At 42.3% G+C, this 18912-nt stretch overlaps 1 protein-coding gene and 1 long non-coding RNA gene across 6 annotated transcripts in view; one reads left to right on the forward strand and one right to left on the reverse strand.

The window, feature by feature from the left end:
* The window catches only part of LOC309342207 (cytochrome P450 2J5-like), a 64157-nt gene extending 46949 nt beyond the window's left edge, over positions 1-17208 (reverse strand). The window contains exons 1-8 of one of the 5 annotated variants that reach the window (XM_081862596.1): positions 16942-17205; positions 14105-14267; positions 11890-12039; positions 11015-11175; positions 9257-9433; positions 6918-7059; positions 3572-3759; positions 2368-2509 (exon numbers count right to left, since the gene is read on the reverse strand). In XM_081862596.1, the coding sequence (XP_081718722.1) occupies positions 2368-2509; positions 3572-3759; positions 6918-7059; positions 9257-9433; positions 11015-11175; positions 11890-12039; positions 14105-14267; positions 16942-17109 (1291 nt within the window). In that variant the 5' untranslated portion in view covers positions 17110-17205. Of the gene's footprint in view, positions 1-2367; positions 2510-3571; positions 3760-6917; positions 7060-9256; positions 9434-11014; positions 11176-11889; positions 12040-13207; positions 13533-14104; positions 14268-16941 lie in introns of those variants that run through there. The other 4 variants (XM_081862600.1, XM_081862601.1, XM_081862599.1 and 1 more) reach the window with 4 other exon arrangements.
* On the forward strand, positions 3829-6934 carry LOC309342366. Its single transcript, XR_014156729.1, has 3 exons — positions 3829-4362; positions 4796-5762; positions 6831-6934. It is a non-coding gene; the product is annotated as an uncharacterized lncRNA (long non-coding RNA).
* Positions 17209-18912: the final 1704 nt, after the last annotated feature.

Here is an 18912-nt window from a genome sequence, read left to right on the forward strand (position 1 = left end):
TGATTTTTTCAACCAAGTCAAGTTGTTTAAATGTGAAGCTCCATCTTTGTTTCTTAAGTTCATACATCCCAGCTAGTCCAGCTTTCACTCTAGTCGGGTTTGAAATCATCTTAATAAATCCTCGGCTCTCATTTGTCTTCTGTATCACTTCGGCCGTCCCTTGTTTAACAAGTGTCTTTTCCTCCTCATCTTTCTTTAGTTTCATTTCTTGTCCAGCTGCCCATGTTTTGAGTATCAAGCCCTTTTCCATCTCAGTAGCTATATTTTCTGTTGGTTTCGACTTTGAAGGGCTTGTAGACCAAACATGACCTTGCTCATACATCTCTTGCAGATTTCTCATGAGAACGACCAGCTCTTGCAGCTCTGCTCGTATTTCCCGACATATTTCCATCTTGTAGTGTCCGTGAATCCCCTCTAGAGGGATTCTTGTTACTTAGTATTCCTTTCACTTCCGACCCAAAAGTCAATGTTGTTTGTATCAATCTTCCTTTGCTTTTAGTTACTTTATATCAAAATAACCGGCTAAAGTTAAAACTTTCAGTTTTTTTCCGGACTTTGACAGCTAATCTGACAGCTGTCAAAGGCTTCCTGTAAATCCACCACAGGCTCTTTCACGAGTTACTCCCGGTCTCTAGAAAAGTAGTACTTAATCAAAACAGATAAGCTCTTGCCCTCCAGCACGATAACTTGATCTTTTAAAGTACGTGGAATTAATATCTTTTATCCAATCACCAAAGGTGACCGACGGCTCTTCTCACAACCTTAGTTGGCAGATCCTTGCTGTTAGACTGTTTACAATGGGGGTGAGGCGGACTTCCTCTTTTCACCTCCCCCCGCTCGTGCCAAATCCGTAAACAAGATAATTTAAAAAGTTCGGTTCCAAATTACTCACGGGTTGTTGTTCTTAAATTTAAGTCCGAATTTTAGATGGAAGAAGTCAGCGCTGTCCGGCAAATGGCATGCGGCTTCACTCAGCGGGGGAAGCAGAGGACTCACAGCACCACGCCGCTCCCCGGCACCCGTTCCGTAGCCTTTAAAAAGGCTCCTTCGCGGGTCGGGAGGGCGCTAGCGGTGCCCGCCGAGTCACCACGTCCCCGGGCATTCGCGCCCGCGGTTTTAAAGGGTCCCCGTGTCGCTGGCACGGCAAGACCCAGCCCCCGTTGAGCAGATTCCCTCCGGAGCTCAGAGGGAATCCGCCATTAGCCGATCGCGCTAACCCGGAAGTCCAATAATTTACATTTCAGTGTCAATTACTTCGCAGCTATAAAACTCCTAGAGCCTTCAGTTGCAAGGACTGAGACACAGCCTCTACCTGAGACCTTGCAGAACCCCTGGCAGTCAGAGGAGAAACCACACAACTCAGGCCGAGAGTGTGTGTGTGTGTGTGTGTGTGTGTGTGTGTGTGTGCTGTAAAAATGCTTTAAAATGTTTTAATATATATATGGAATTTGCCATTAGCTCATCAGCACCATAGAGTTCACATTTGTATAATGCACTTGAAAAGCAATTAAAATGTAATATTTGCAGCTGTGTTGCTGAGTCCTCAGTATAAGAACACTTGTTTTCTTTCAGAAAAAGGGGGAGAAACTAACTACCTCTAAGGTGCCTATATTAGCCATGTTACTTTGCTTTTCAACTGTTTCATCAAAGAAGTCTTAGAATACTAAATGATTCCATGTGTAGTATGAGAATGATTATACTATGAAATCCAACACTAACATTTAGATCCAATGTATATCGACCCAGAAGTAAATCCCCATTATTTCAGGAGGGAGTTCTCTGAGAAGTGCACATAGGAATGCTGTCTAAACTTTCTAAAATTTTATTTTTTTAAAAAAAAAACTATACCACCCACTCATAAAATAAAGGTGGTGTGCAACACTATCTACAAATACAATAGGACATAAGTGTGGGTTATATGAGGCTGGTTAAGTCTAATCAAAGCATGACGTGAATACGAGTATAGAGTAAGTTGTCTTGCCAGGCTTACCTCACCTTACAAAATGCCCAGATTCTGACACATAGGGGACAAAAATATTCATTTGTTCTTTAAAATTTGAAACATGACAGGGAGCAGCAGCATCCTGTTCCTGGCAGTGTTGCCTCTCTCAGCGACAGGGCAAGGGAGTAGCAAGTTTGCAGAGGTCCAGACTGTCAGTGATGGAGGCCCCATAGGTGAATATCTGCCTACCCAAGATATCCCCTAAACTTTTCATTGCCTTCCCCCATCCTGTCGACCATCAGAGCCACTCCTCCCAGAAGTGCACTACTTCTCCTCTAGCCCTTTGCTGCTGTTGATATCATTTCCTGGAAGTGCTGAACAAGCACAGCTACAATTCACAACATAGCTTGAACTTCTGCATTTACCTGCACCAAATGGCAGATATTCTTCTCTGTACACAAATTGTCCATTTTTGTCCAAAAAATGATTTGGGTTGAACTCTGCAGGTGTATCCCATCGTGTCGGATCAAGAAGAACAGAGCGCAGATCAGGAAAAATACCAGTCCCCTGCAAAGAAGAAACAATTGAATCAGAATGCACTCAGATAAATACATTTCTTGGGCTCCATGATTACTGCAGATAGTGACAGGAGTCACAAAATTAAAAGATGCCTGCTTCTTGGGAGAAAAGCAATGACAAACCTAGACAGCATCTTAAAAAGCAGAGACATCACCTTGCCAACAAAGGTCCATATAGTTAAAGCTATGGTTTTCCCAGTAGTGATGTATGGAAGTGAGAGCTGGACCATAAAGAAGGCTGATTGCCGAAGAATGGATACTTTTGAATTCTGGTGCTGGAGGAGACTTAATGGACTGCAAAAAGATCAAACCTATCCATTCTTAAGGAAATCAGTCCTGGGTGCTCACTGGAAGGACAGATCCTGAAGCTGAGGCTCCAATACTTTGGCCACCTCATGAGAAGAGAAGACTCCTTGGAAAAGACCCTGATGCTAGGAAAGATGGAGGGCCCAAGGAGAAGGGGACGACAGAGGACGAGCTGGTTGGACAGTGTTATAGAAGCTACCAACATGAATTTGACGAAACTGCAGGAGGCAGTGGAAAACAGGAGTGCCTGGCGTGCTCTGGTCCATGGGGTCACTAAGAGTCAGACATGACTAAATGACTAAACAACGACAAATCCCAGAACTAAATTTTTCAGAGTTCAGACTGAATCCAAACTTGGGGCTTTATTTGTGTGTGTGTGTGTGTGTGTGTGTGTGTGTCTGTGTGTGTCTGTGTGTCTCTGTACACATTTACCAGTAGCCATATTCACTCCACCTTCCCCCCTTAAAAAATATTTCTGTACAGACAGGAACACAGGGTGCCCCCCCCCCATTTTAAAAGGAAAGCTCACAGCCAGGCTGAGACTTCTGGCCACTGCATGTTCCTTCCCTGCCCCACATGCCCGATGTCTGCAGGTGGAGCTCCTGCTCTTGTTTGTCTTTCTTGCCCTTCAAGTTTTAGACTACACAGAAAGTTTCTGCATGGCTGCCTGCATCTCTCAGTATGCAACCTTCTGCTGCTCTTTGCTCTTGGGATACGTAAGTGCAGTCATCTTAATCTTCTGTACCTTGGGAATGAGAAAACCATGAATCTTCACATCCTTTGTGCATTGCCTGTTAACCCCAAAAAGAAAGGCATATTTAAAGCGCTGCATTTCATGAATCACAGCATTGGTGTAGGGCAGTTTCTTCTTATCTTGATAGCAGATTGAGTGAGCAGAACCTATGACATCTTCTATCTCCTTGTGGACTTTATCTGAAGAGAATGATGGAAACATAAGATTTATTTTGAATATTGCATTTTTTAAAAGATGGACATTTATTTCCCATGAATTTATTGCATAGATTTTGTGAATGAGTCCCCGTTTCTTACATTTATAGCCCACCTTTTCCTCCAAGGAGCTCATGTCAATGTACATGGTTCTTCCCCACTCTAGATCCCAGGGGTGAAAAAGGGGAAAGTGAATCTCCTCTCAGCTGTTTCTGGTTACTAGAGCTGGCTGAAGGGCTATGATCCAAGGCTGTCTGTTTTACACTTAAAAACAAACAAACATATCCTCCACCCCACAATATTTCCTACTTTGTTTCACTAAATCTCCTTTCCTCGCCTGATCTCAGTCATGCAGTGGAGCATGAAGATGCAGAGATGAGGCTCAGGCAATTATTTCACAACAGGGGCAATGGTGATGTCTGCTGCGGACCTCTTGGCCAGCCCTCTGCATGCCGAATAATGATGAATTTCTCAAAGAGAAAATCACCCACTCATCTAAGAAGATGAAAAAGTGGGTTATACTGGCTACGTGTTAAACTGACATTTATATTTTAAAAGATTCCAAAGTCCCAAACAAAATGTTGGGAGGTGAAGGAAAGTATTTGTCTCTGCACATGTTTCTGCACAAACCGCTCCAAGCTGAAATATTCCTAGGATGTTCAGTTCACATTTAGTTCATACAAACATGGCATTCTGACCTGTTCTTAATACATGGCTGACCACATCTACGGAACAAGTCTTGCTATATTAATCACTAGTAATAGTTTAACAAGGAGGTTTTGACGCCTGCCCAATTCTGTGTTCCCTTTCCCAGCCTTTGGTCTATTGATGATTAATGCCTATATGCAACCCTTGTATTGTATTTGTGTTGAACAATCAGCAACAAGCACATATGTGGCAATGCTGTAATATTCAATAAAAGAGACTCCTCGAGACATGGTCGAGAGGATGCCTCCCAGATGACACCTGCTACTCGTCTGTCGTTTATTCCAACCCAACAGGGAGGGAGGGAGGGAGGGAGGGAGGGAGGGAGTCCACCAGAACTCTTCCAGGCTGGGTGTTATGCAAAGCAGCACCAAGGATAGACAGGGTGAGCGAGAAGAAAAATGGTGGCTTCTTATTGAAGTCATAATCTGTGCATTGATCAATATTTCATATTTGTTGCAGGGTTGTAGAAGGGGCATGGCTTGGGGGTTGTCATGAAGGGAGCCTGGACTTTTGGATTGACCACTACACCCCTGGCAAAAGCAATTAACCTCTTTATGCATCTTTCTCTTCCTTCCTTCCTTTGACCATGCTGCTTGCCAAGCTTCAAATTGCCTTCCCTACTCCTTTTTCTACTCCTTTCCTCTCTCTCCTCATTCATATCCCTCCTCATGGAATAAAATGGTATAAAATTGGAAAGCAGTAATGTATGTGTGTAAACATGGGGCAGAAACAAAGGAGCAAGGAGCAGGTCTGAGGAAAGGAGAGGAGACCTGTCACCAATGTCCCATGCTCTTCCCTTGAAATCCTTGTACAGTGGTAGCTCGGGTTACATACGCTTCAGGTTACATACACTTCAGGTTACAGACTCCACTAACCCAGAAATATTACCTCGGGTTAAGAACTTTGCTTCAGGATGAGATCAGAAATTGTGCAGTGGTAGTGCAGTGGTAGCAGGAGGCCCTATTAGCTAAAGTGGTGCTTCAGGTTAAGAACGGACCTCCGGAACGAATTAAGTACGTAACCAGAGGTACCACTGTACACAGCATGAACATTGGTTTTAAGGAGGCCTTGCTTGCATGTATGTATTTATTTAAAATGTATTTCTAAAATGCTTAATAATTTAAACATCTTTTAGCAGTGTATGTTATGTGAAATACAGAAACAGAACAAAACCACGCATATGATTCACATATGGCAGAGGGAAGAGCATTCCACAACCCAGGAACAAGAATAGAAATGCTCATTTTTGGGACACCACTTGATTGCATTCTGTAATAAGTGTAAGTGACCTTACAGAATCTCATTCTGTTAACCTAGTCCCAAGTTGTTCACGGCTTAATAGCTTAAGAATAAGACCTTGAACATGGCCTGGTAGCTCATCAGCTACCTCAGCAGAGGTGTATGCTATTCATTCAACAACCTGGCCAAAGCATTCTGCACCAGCTGCATATTCCAGACCAGTCCCAGGGGAAGCACTTTAATTGTGCAACAAAAAATCCTTATGCTGATGGAACAAGTGCATTGAATATTGCCCTTTATAAACTGCTGAATCAAAAATAAAATCTCTAAGATGTATGCATCGAACATGACATAATTATTAATAATATAGAGATTAATTCAACAGGATTCAGAGACAAGATTATGTAACTGAATTATGTGCCCATATAGGTTGCTGAAATGAAACGTTTTAACCAGCATCTAAAACCATATAACAAAGTTGCTTGCTTAATGTTTGCCTACGGACAGTGTGGAAAGGGCCTATCGACCAGAGCCAGGGCCTTTTCGGCCCTGGCCCCAGGCTGGTGGAACGCACTGTCACAAGAGACCAGGGCCCTGCGGGACTTGACATCTTTCCGCAGGGCCTGCAAGACAGAGCTGTTCCGCAGGGCCTTTGGTAGGGGCACAGTCTGACCTGACCCCCCTCCTTTTACAATACTCTGCATATAAGTGCCCTCTCTATCTCTTCTCACCGGCTTATACAAATAGCTGGGCCTGGTGAGTACTTAAGGTTCCCAACCCTATAGTTATAATTTGTGGGTAGCCATCTGAGTTTATTTTAATTTTAATCCGATTTTAAGCTTTATTTCAGTTGATTGCTGAATTTATGTTTTAATGTATTATAGAATCATAGAATCATAGAATCATAGAGTTAGAAGAGACCACAAGGGCCATCGAGTCCAACCCCCTGCCAAGCAGGAAACACCATCAGAGCACTCCTGACATATGGTTGTGTATTATATATTTTGATGTTAGCCGCCCTGAGCCCGGTTCTGGCCGGGGAGGGCGGGATATAAATAATATTATTATTATTATTATTATTATTATTATTATTATTATTATTTCCTTAGATGTGTATGAAACCTGTAAAGAATTAAAGTCCACCCTAGTGATCAAGAGAAGCCCTCGCTCCCATTGCACCAGTCTCTCTCTCTCACCTTGGATATCTGGATGACTTGCCAGGAGAAGAAGCGCCCATTTCAGAGAAACCGTGGTTGTGTCCGACCCTGCTACAAAGAGCTCAGAAATACACTGAATCAAGTTTTCTTCATCATAGGTGGACTCTGGGATGTTTTTGCTCTGATATAGAAAGCGGGGAAGGTGACATATCATTTACATGCACTACAATCTATCCTTCAGCACTTACTTTATCTTCTTTACTCCACTTATTACCATACCACCCACACATGCTTGTTGTGGGGCAGGGCATCCCATTACACTGCCTGCTGCAAAATGGGACAATGCCACCACTACTGCCTTCAATACCTGGGTTGCATGGCAGTGCCCACAAAGTGGCAATGAAAACAGAAGGCCCAGTTGAGATCTTGTGAGGTTTCAGGGAAATCTCTCTGGAATCTGCCACCACTGCCATCATCGCTTCTCCATCAGTGGTGCGCTAGGTGGGGTATTCACAGGACTAGAGATGACATGTGTACACAACAGTAGCTGCCAGTGCTGCATTTGCGGATCTATGCGGTAATAATCCAACACTGGCATGTTGCAAAGGAGCCAATAGAATCTCTCTGGCAGCAGATATTCAAAATGTGCATTACTTACCACTAAACATACTTAACCATTCTTTCATCACCATAATAAGGATTGTTGAAAGAAGGAAAGAATATGTATGAATATAGATGAGGCAGAGGTTTGAAGTTATGTTTAGGAATATTTTGTTTAGGATTTGTTTGGTGCTGTTGATGAAAATGAGGAGTGATTTTTTTATTATTATTATTCCTGCCTTGCATTGTAATGTGCATTAAGACACCTGCCACAATCTACTTGGTGAGTTGGCCATTCATACTATTCAGGCATCACAGGCAACATTTGAGTGGTGAAGATATGCTTATGAGCTACAGCAGTGAATCTCAAAACTTTGTCCAACTGCTGCCCCCTTGATTCCATCAACTCATTCCCAGTGTCCTCTACCCTAATAAAAATAAGTTACAATTAATTGCACATTTATTCAAAATCCAGTTAAAACTATTCAGTTTAATTAATTAAGCAAAACTGATTAACTTGATCAAGTGATACTAACTTTTCAAAGTCTGATAGTCATTTACACCTCCAGCCCTCCCTCCCAGGAGGCGGTGCCACCCACTTTAGCAACCACTGAGCCATAGAATCTTACAGTTAACATTGTCTATACAGAAATGGCTTGTGCTCACTATTTTTTCTCTCTGGTTTTCAGATTTTAACATTTCAGTTTGTGCTCTGAAACACAGGTTGGGGCCACAGGGCAGAATGGGGAAATTGTATACTGTCCTACAAAGGATAGCATGAGTAAGAACTATGTACTGATTAGTCATAGGATAGGCTATAATCAAGGGGGGGGGTTAAAAACCACTTTAGCCATTCAGTAGAATTATATTTCTTATAGAAAATGCATTTATTTTCTATATAGAGGTTATGTATCAATGAATGGTTTAATTTGGAGGTCTGGTTGTCAAGGAAGACAGATGATAAGTGAAGTGTGATTTTGAGGGTTCAGAGTCTGGGGGTGCCCAAGATAAATGAAGTGAAGAAGATAACAAAGCAGGGAGGGCACTTTTTGCCCCTTGACCTTTGACCTCTCTTGATGTATGCATTCTATGAGATAATGATGCATTATGATGTATGATTATATGTGAAAACCGTGTAAAAGCCTTGTTAAAATGTGCCTTCGGGGAAGTTTTCCTAACTTGTGGTTCGCTGGATAAATGGTTTGGAGGAACTATCGCGATTGCAATATTTTGTTGCCAATAAACTGGGTCGCTATTAGACACTTGCATATCAATCTTGGTTGTGTTTTTATTTATGGTTTTGTTCCCTCAACTGGGAAAGAACCAGTGGTTTAGAAGTAAATGCTTACCACAGTACAAATATATCCTCTTCTGAGAAATAGTGAGTTAAAAATGAAATTATGGGACCAGTAAAGTTTTTTTTATTGTCTCAGTCTGTGTTTGAATGTGAGATTAATACTAATCCAAAATAATTTAGTTACAGGCAATGCTCCATAGGCAAGACTCTAAACAAACATAAGCCTTTCATTCACACTTAGATTTGGGGATATTAAACTATCAGCATTTTCATGGATGTATGCCCCCATTTCACAGATGTACAACCACTTCAGCAACTAAGATTACTATGGGGGAAATTGTGGGGGAGAACCTCAATGTGATTTTCAGCTGAGATTTGGGAAAAAATATTGGTGTCCTTGGAAGAGATTAGCATTCACTTATAACAAGGAATATAATGACTCCTGGGATGAGCAGTATTCAGTTGCAAAACAGATACTTACTTTCTCCATCTGAAGTAGATAGAAATCTATGAAATCCTGTGGCTCATGCAGAGACATATTCTCCTTATGCTTCTCTATCTCCTCCTTTGCAAATGAACGCACCCTCTCCAGGCAAGACAAGGCCTTCTTGTGGGGCCCTGGGACACGTTTCATAAGCCATGGGAACATTTCATAAAGCTAAAGGGAAGATAGAGAAAAATTGGTCACATGGTTCGTGCTTTGGATCAGTGGCGTAGCGTGGGTTGTCAGCACCCGGGGCAAGGCAAGTAATTTGCGCCCCCTAACCCCTGGATTTTAGCACTCGAGTGCGAGCGCGCCCCCCAGATGTTGCGGCCGCCCCCTGCACCCCCCACGCTACGCCACTGGGGCTGGGGGCGAGCGAAGGAGCCAAGGACCCCCCCTTAAGGCTCAGCAGGAATTTATTAAATTTATTATTTGCGGAGCCCCCGCGGGCCGAGGCAGCCGAAGCCCCCTCCCCTCGGGCGCCTCCCCACCCCCTCCTCTCCTTGGGCTGTAGGTGAAGCCCGAGCTCCGAGGCGCTCCAGATCCGGGCTTGGCGAGCACCTCTCCTCCCCCCCGGCCTGGTCCGGGGGCTTCCAGCCGCGCTCCATCCTCGCCCGACCCCCCCCCCCCGCGGCTGAGACTTGCGCTGAGAGCCGGAGCCAGCGGCGCCCCCTTCCGCCGGGAGACCCTCGCCCGCCCGCCGGCTTCCTCTTGGAGGGTTTTGGGGAGAGCAGGGCGCGTTGAGGCCCCTCGGAGCTCTCCTCCCTCCCAGTCGGCAGAAGCAGCCGCCGCCTGTGGCTGGGCCGAGGGGATGGCGTCGGCGTCGGGATGCGGAGGCTGCCCGTGCCCGGCCAGGCATTGGTGGTGGCGTCGGCGCTGCTGCAGCGGCTGCTCCTCCTGCGAGCAGTGAGTGGAGCGCAGCTGCAGCGGCGGCGGCGGGGGGCGCGCGCCCGCTAGGGCGCAAGGCTGGCGGTGGCGGCGGGGAGCCCGGTGGAGGAAGGAACTTGTCCCTTCCCTCCGGACTCGCGCCCCCCCAAATGTTGTGCCCGGTGCGGCCGGCACCCCTGGCACCCCCCACGCTACGCCACTGCTTTGGATTAGCACTTTAAAAAACTGATTTACCGTAGATTATTCTTCAGGGGTAGTTTATTAGTTTGAGTCTCATTGAGAAGAAAGAAGGTGTCTGCAACTGGGAATACTGGGAATTATCCCTGGCTGAAAATGTGAAATAAAACTAGGGCTCAAAAGATTTTTCCAGCTGACAGGCTTCGTTCCAAAACTGGGCACAATCCCAGGACTCCTAATGGAACAAGAGACCGGCCTTTTTACAGGAGATGGGTGTGGGTAGAAAATAGAGATGGGGAGAATTTTTTTATGTATTGAATTCCCCAGTCCCCCAGTTAAGTAATACCCATGACTCCCCTTTAAAAAAAAATCAAACCTTTAAGAAGGGAGCTTTTCCTTTTCCCTCGTTTTCTCCTTAAATATCAGTTAGTGCCCAGAATTGGACACAGTATTCCAGGTGTTGTCTGACCAAGGCAAAATAGAGTGGTACTGTTACTTCCCTTGATCTGGACACTATATTTCTGTTGATCTTGAGAAATTGATTAGGCTCTTAGACAGTAAGTGGACCTTACATCAGATTAAATTAAATTCTGATTTTACTTCTTCAACACTCTAACCTCTATCATAATGGATTGCAGAATGCTGATTGGGGGACTTAAGACCCCAGTAGGAATGAAAATGTCTACTCACAACATGTAAGATGCTACCTAGAAATTTTAGGAAAATTTCAATGGCTTCCATCAGCTTCTGGAACCGTTCATCTTCAAGAGCAAACCGGTGCCCAAAAGCCACAGCACATATCACGTTGGAGACTGAGTTAGTGATGGGCATGGAGGGGTCAAGTGGTTGTCCTGCAAAAGCAAGTTATACTAATGTGAATTCAGCCACTCTTGTTCATACCAAGAGTGGTATTTTATGGTGGTCAACAGAAACAGCAATTTGTTTCCACATTAGGGATCAAGCACAGAGGGTCAGTGGGTCTCACTGTTAACCAGAAGGCTGGTGGTTCATGTCCACCCAGGAACAGCTGGTTGCTAGAAGTTGGACCAAGATCCCTTCCAACTCTGCAATTCTATAATTTCAAAATATATCATATTCATTGGAATATGATATATTTTGAAATTATAGAATGTACAGAGGCCATACACAGAGATTTCTTCATACTACAACATATGCTAGGCTCGAACTACTAGGTCTGGGTGATATCAACTTTTCAACATTGTGATGTATCACCAGCCAAACATTGTGATATAGTGATACATCACAATGGTGAAAAGCAGGGGAGGAAGAAGCTGCATTGGCCCCAACCCCCATGAGGTGTTGGGGTGAAACCGCCTCAGCATCCTCAGTGGGAGTGGAGGTGGTTTTACCCTGGTACCTCATGAGGCTGGGCCCGATGCTACCTGTTCCCCCCTCTGCGCATGGGGGTGGTGGCAGGGGGGCTGAGAATTGGTGGTAGTTTCACTAGCAATATACCACCAGGTGAAGGTGTCATCGTGCTCTGGCCCTCAAACCAGTCCTGGACGATGTATTGATACGTAGCGCCATCACCTAGCATCACATACCCTTTGAACGTGCAAAAACCTCCACGAGCTGATGGGCCTCCTCTGCTATCTGGTGCTCCATGTCTTTCTTCCCCAGCCCCAGCTTCCGCATAGAAACTACACCAAACCGTCTCTGTTGCCTCCAGGTGTGACCATTTGATAATACAATACCTATGGAAAAGCAATGAGAAATTATTTCTTTCCGAAATTAATGTTAAACATTAAGTTACCAGCCAAGAAGAAACTTTTTTTACTGACATTCATTATTGATTTACACAAAGGTTTTGGCTATCCCAATTTGTGTGATAATATAACAGAATTTAGGTGGTCCCAGACATTCCTGCAATTTACAATATTGGCAAAATGTGAGATTTATGTACAGCTCTATGAACTTTGACTTTTGTAGGGAAAACTGGTACCTGATACACTAGTAATTTCTGCAACAAAGACTGAACTTACAAGTAGTAGTAGTAGTAGTAGTAGTAGTAGTAAAGGTAAAGGGACCCCTGACACCATTAGGTCCAGTCGCGGACTCTGGTGTTGCAGCTCTCATCTCGCTTTACTGGCCAAGGGAGTCAGCGTACAGCTTCCGGGCCATGTGGCCAGCATGACTAAGCCGCTTATGGTGAAACCAGAGCAGTGCACGGAAACGCCATTTACCTTCCCACCAGAGCGGTACCTATTTATCTACTTGCAATGGCGTGTTTTCAAACTGCTAGGTTGGCAAGAGCTGGGATCAAGTAACAGGAGCTCACCCCATCGCGGGATTTGAACTGCCGACCTTCTGATCAGCAAGCCCTAGACTCTGTGGTTTAGACCACAGCGCCACCCACGTCCCACCAGTAGTAGTAGTAGTAGTAGTTATTATCATCGTCATCATCATCAACATCTGCATACCACCCATCTCACTAGGTTTCCACAGCAGAATATAAAAACATTATAAAACATCAACCATTAGAAACTTCCCAATACAGGGCTGCTTTCAGAGGTCTTAAAAAAGTTTTGTAGTTCTTTATCATGAGATCAGATGTAAACTTGCTGTCTAGGGCAACTATGCCACAACAAACGAGGGACAGAATTAAGTTTATGCATTTGTAGTTTTCAGCAGTAGACTCATTGAAACTAATGAGCCTAAGTTAGTAATATCTGCCAATTTCATTGGGTCTTTTTTATCACCCTAAGGCTCATTGTTCTCTATAATCCTCCCACACGTGCTCAAAAACTTGTACCTGGTGCAATGCAGTAAATACAGTAATATTATAACTACAAAAAAACCCAAACAAATACATAGAATTCAGAGCCAGAGGGTTAAAAGACAATAAAAGACTATGAAACTGACCTGGCTAGAGGATAAAAACCGCACTGCAAAATAGAATTGCCAGTGAGCAGCCTTCTCATTCTGATGAAGGGACTGAGAGTGAATTGGATGCCAAGCTGGCACCAACACTGCTGTTGGGATTTGTGTACTCACCAGCTGCGTGATAGCAGCATATTGTTTACATCATGTGATGATTCTGATGGGCCGCTCGCCAACACCTGCCTCCTTCTTTAAAGGCAGAGAGACACCAGGTGTGAGCAAACTTTGCGAGCCCAACATGCTCAAATGAGCACCCACTTGCTTCCCAGCCCTGAGCTCTGCTCACCTACTGCACTAAGAGCTCTGCCTACCACATTCTTCAAAAGAAAGAAGTGGGAGACGTATTGCTACTTGGATCAACACCTTAGCTGGTACTATATTGCTGTATTATACTGTATTGTTTTAATTAGTGTTTTTATAGTTGTTCTGATTTTGTGTGGAGTGCCCTACCTGGGTGGATGGAGCAGCCAATTATTGTTGTTGTTGTTGTTGTTGTTGTTGTTGTTGTTGTTGTTGTTGTTATTATTATTATCCATGTTCCTATACCTCTTATGTACTTGCTACATCTTGTAACCTGTGTCTTGGCAATGTACCATTCTGATGTAGGCATTAAAGCCTTTGGTAGAAAGAGCTGGGAATTCAAGTTCTTTTTCCAGCACTGAGAGCCAGGACAGTCAATGAATTACAATTGCAACAAGCAGCAAACTGCTACCTGCAATTGAATCTCTAATCACCGTGCAGAGCAATTGTTACTATGGAATTCTTGTTCTTCTACAGTACAACAGTAATAGAAAACCTTTGTTCTCTTTTTCCAAACAGCCACTTAAATGTTTTCTTCAGGGAAAGTACCAGCAGAAATTCTCATTCTTCACTACTTACCCTTTCCTTTTGCTATCTCCATAAAGAAAGGAGTCTCTGGTCGCTCATCTAATTCTTCAGAGTGGTCAATGAGCGCTTCTTTCACTGCTTGGAATCCAGACAGCACTACAAAGGGTAGATGTCCTAACCATATGGTGTAAATATTTCCATATTGCTTTGCCAGCTAACATTTGGGTAAAATAGAGGAGAGGAATGTTATGTTCAAAGAAAGCAGATGGCTATTTCAACTTAATGTGTGGCTTCAGCCTTCCTCACTTCTGCAGCTTCTTGCTATGTGCAGTTCTTTGCCAGCACCTGCTTTTCCTTCCTTCCTTATTCCTTCCTTCGAGCCCATTTGTTTTATTCCCCGCTGCCTGTGTTTTCCCTGCCTGGGGGGGAAAGGCTTATAAATGTATTCAATAAACAAATACATAAAGCAAATGTGGACTAACAAAGAGTGTGGAAGAGCCCTTGAAAAAGGCCTGTTCTGTTTGTCTCCTGTTTTCTGTTGTCTTCTCAATCTGCAAGTTCCCCTCTGGCATTCCCGGAAAAAAAGGGATTGTGAGCTCCATCTTCACTGCCAAGAGGACTTGATGCCCATTAATCAGTTGCAATGGGGAAAGTACACATCATTTTAGGACATGCAGCTGCAACATAAAATAGAAGGGAAGGAAGACAAGCTCCAGGGCTGCTTAATCAGCTGAGCTTCTTGTTTTGCAAAATGTGTTTTAGAGATATGCCTTCTTCAACCAGCAGCTGTATGCAACACCCATAATAATATTAAAACCAGGGTTTTTCTCAGCCAGAACTCAGCAGAACACAGTTCCAGCACTTCTCAGGTGGGTTCTGGAAGCTCTTAGGTGGGTCCCACTGCCCTTATAAGAGAACAAGCACAGCTTTCATAGTGAATTCTGGCACCTCTTTTTCTAGAAAAATAGCACTGGTTAAAAATAATGTAAAACTAAAAATACAAGATTATGATAAATACTGCAAAGCACAAAACCACAGAATTGGGTCATGGGTCATTATGTGGAATCAGGAAAATACACATGCCAAAAGGTTGCAGTTTCTATATGGCATGTGTCGACTCGTAGGTGGTAGCAGAATCACCTTGTGGACTCCCTGTCTCAGTGTCATTTGTTTCACAGCTGCAGTTGGTGCTGCCCTCTTCATGGGAGCAGTACTTGGAGATTAGTATTTACTGCAGAGATCCGTTAAGATGAAAGGGCTATATTAGTCTTTGAACTGCATTTTTATAGTTTCTTTTTTTTTCTCTCTCTTCACTTTATTGAAATTCATTAATATCATTACAAATTTAACTTCACAAATACACATACACATGCATACAAAGAGAAAAAAAAATGAATTTGAATTACTATAAGATGTTGATTTAAACTTCAAATTCCGCTTAGATTTTCACTAAGCTAAGATCAAATAATATTACATAAAATAAAAATAACATATATCAAAGTAAAATAAAATGATAAAATAATTGTGGACTTCCCATCATTTCCCAGTATAGTTGACATTTACGATTTTGAATGCACTTATAGATATTGCCTTACTTTTAACGTACCTTCGAATACTTTCTTATAACATATCATACCAATTTTTCTTTGTTTCTTAATATTTTACTTACACAAGGGTCATTCAAACACTGCCATAGATAGTATGTCACTGTTATTTTATTTTTTCTGTACGTATCTCTTAAACATTTCCCACTTTTGAAAAAATGATTGCTTTGTGTTACTTCTTAACCTATTTGTTAACTGAGCCATTTCCACATAGTCTAATAATTTATTTTGCCATTCCATTAATGTTGCTATCTTTCCCCCTCTTCCAATCAGATGCTATTAATAGACGAGTGGCAGCTGTTGCATATAGAAAGATTTCTCTTGTATTTTTCGGAATATCTCTGCCCAAGATTCCGAACAGAAAAGCTTCTGGTTTCTTTAGGAATGTTACTTTAAAGATATTTTTTTTCATCTCATCATAAATAATATTCCAAAACTCTTTAATTAAAATTTATAAAGAGTTTCTAATTTGAGTGAACAAAATGAAGACTTTTCAAGCCTAAACAACTTGAATAGCATATGCCAGTTTGTACTGGATGAAGCACTGCCCTGGACTCATGTTGAGGACCTATGTGCTCAGTCCATTTTTAATGCATTTTCTTGTGTCTTGTGTGTGTGTGGTTCCTGCTGTGGGGCTTCAGATAGGGTGCTCATGTACACCAGAAGTAATGCCTTTAGAAAATTGGGAAGAATAAAGGTAAAGACTTCTCCATGTTAAATCTCTGGTTGCTTATAAAAAATGCATGTTATGTGCTTCCTCAATGCAATGGTATAGAACAAGTTATCTTTTTGATCGCTAATTTCTGAGTGCACATTTTCAGCTTTTATATCGTTTTATGCTTTTAAGTATTAATAATAATACCCTTAAATAATACACAGGGGCAGTGCCTGGAATGGACTAATTCCAAGCAACAAAATCACTGAATAATTTCAAAAATAATATCTGAATTGTTTATCTTATTTTGTATTTTTTAAAAATTTCTTAGTTGCTTTTTCTTGCTCTTGTTACATCTGAGAACAGTTTATAAAAATTCTAGGTGATCTGAACATGAATTAAATTTCTTTGGCAATGGAGCCTTGGGTGATTTTTAATTAAATTCAGTTCTAAGTTTAATTCACTAATTTATAAATGTAGGGGATTTGTTGCATTCAATTCTGTTTTTAATTGGGGCCGTTGCATTTAACATTTAAACCACTGCTACTGTTTAAGCTTAAATAACTGTTGGGGAAAACCGATTAATCAATTGTTGACATTAGATTCAGTTATAACGAAGGAATAAGTACCTTAATCAAAGTATCATCACGAGGCTTCACTCCAATCCGCCACATGCCTCCAATGAGAGGAAGCTGGAGAGGTCCAGGAGGATAGTGCCTGTTTGACCAGAGTTGTTTCAGGAAGTGAAGAATCAGAAGAACCACCAGCAGAACAATAAAAAATGCCTGTATCTCCATCTTTCTTTGCCTTCCCTTTATCCTTGTTTCTTTCTAGGATGCCTTCTTAGGTTCAATCCTCTTTCTCTAAGGACTTTTTGCTTTCCTCAGAGACATCAGCATTTCTCTCTCTTTTTATATGCTCCATCATTATTATTTTTTTTTTAAAAAAAAGCAGTAATCATTCTGACACCATATCCAATTAGCCTCGGAATGTAATTCCAAAGCTAAACACTATAATAATTCTTATGTGTGTCACTCAGATAAGAGGAGGAGTGTTTAATATGAATTGCAACAAGTATCCAGGGAAGTTTACTGTAAGATGGACTTTGGAAATATGTGTACCATAAGTAATTATTTTTATTATTTATTATTTATTCAATTTACATACCAGCCTTTAACAAAAGATCCCAGGGTGGTGTGCAACATTTAGAATACATTTTATGGAGCAAAATAAAATTTATCATAAATAATAATAAAGTTCAAGGAATAAAAATGTATATATGCAATGATCTCCCCAGGAAGGTCCTGCTAGGACCTTCATTATACACTTTTTGATGCCAGGAGAAAACGTTGGGTGGTTTTTGTTTTTGTTATTATTATTTATTCTCTGTTTTACATGTTGAAAAATATATCAAAACCGTAGGAATGTTTGAATGAGTGTCGTTTCTCAGGGGTCCTCAAGTCTCTCTCTCTCTCTCTCTCTCTCTCTCTGTGTGTGTGTGTGTGTGTGTACATATATACATATATATACACATATATACATAAAATATCTCTATGAAGGACACCAACTTGTGCTCAAAGGCCTGTTCTCATGTTCTCCTGGCTGACATATCTAGCTATCTCATCAAAACCCTCATGCCTTTGCTGGTTCATAAAGTTCAAATGCAGAGAAGCGATTATTCTGATTTATGTCTGTGTTTACTCCTTCCTTTGGTTGGGTTTTCTTACCCTTTTGAAACAGCCTTTGATTGTGTTATCACACCTGATCCACCTGGCCTTGAATATTATAGATCAGACTATAATTTGTTCTCTTTTCTTAAAGTAAAGGTAAAGGGTAAAGGGACCCCTGACCATTAGGTCCAGTCGTGACCGACTCTGGGGTTGCGGCGCTCATCTCGCTTTACTGGCCGAGGGAGCCAGTGTACAGGTTCCGGGTCATGTGGCCAGCATGACTAAGCCGCTTCTGGCAAACCAGAGCGGCACACGGAAACGCTGTTTACCTTCCTGCCGGAGCGGTACCTATTGATCTACTTGCACTTTGATGTGCTTTCGAACTGGGACCAAGCAACAGGAGCTCACCCCGTCGCGGGTATTCAAACCACCAACCTTCTGATCGGCAAGCCCTAGGCTCAGTGGTTTAGACCACAGCGCCACCCACATTCCTGTGAGGGGAATAGAGGACCCCTAACAACTCTTAACATCTTTAACAAACTACACTTCCCAGGATGCTTTGGGGGAAGCCATGACTGTTGAAAGTGGTATGATACATCTTCAAATGAATAGTACAGATGATGTCTAGAATTGAACCTGTACTTTATGCAGCTCATGACCCAATTTCTTTCCCCCTGGATAACTAAAGAAGCATTTCCTTCCATACAATGAGAACTGAACAGTGTATAGTTGAAGAGTAATGAGTTGGTAGCAAAAGATAGACAAGAAACCAGGGAATATTATAGTGTGATATCTGATGTGTAAGTGGGGTATTTTTGAAAAAGATATTGCTAATCAAAAGAAAAAAACAGCTGCTAACTGGGGAAATTGTTAGTGTGAACAGAAAGAAAAATGGATCAGTGAAGGTCTATGAGAAGCTGTAAGGATTAA

The sequence above is a fragment of the Podarcis erhardii genome (genome assembly GCF_964252035.2).
Source record: "Podarcis erhardii genome assembly, chromosome: 5".
In the NCBI taxonomy this organism is placed as follows: domain Eukaryota; kingdom Metazoa; phylum Chordata; class Lepidosauria; order Squamata; family Lacertidae; genus Podarcis; species Podarcis erhardii.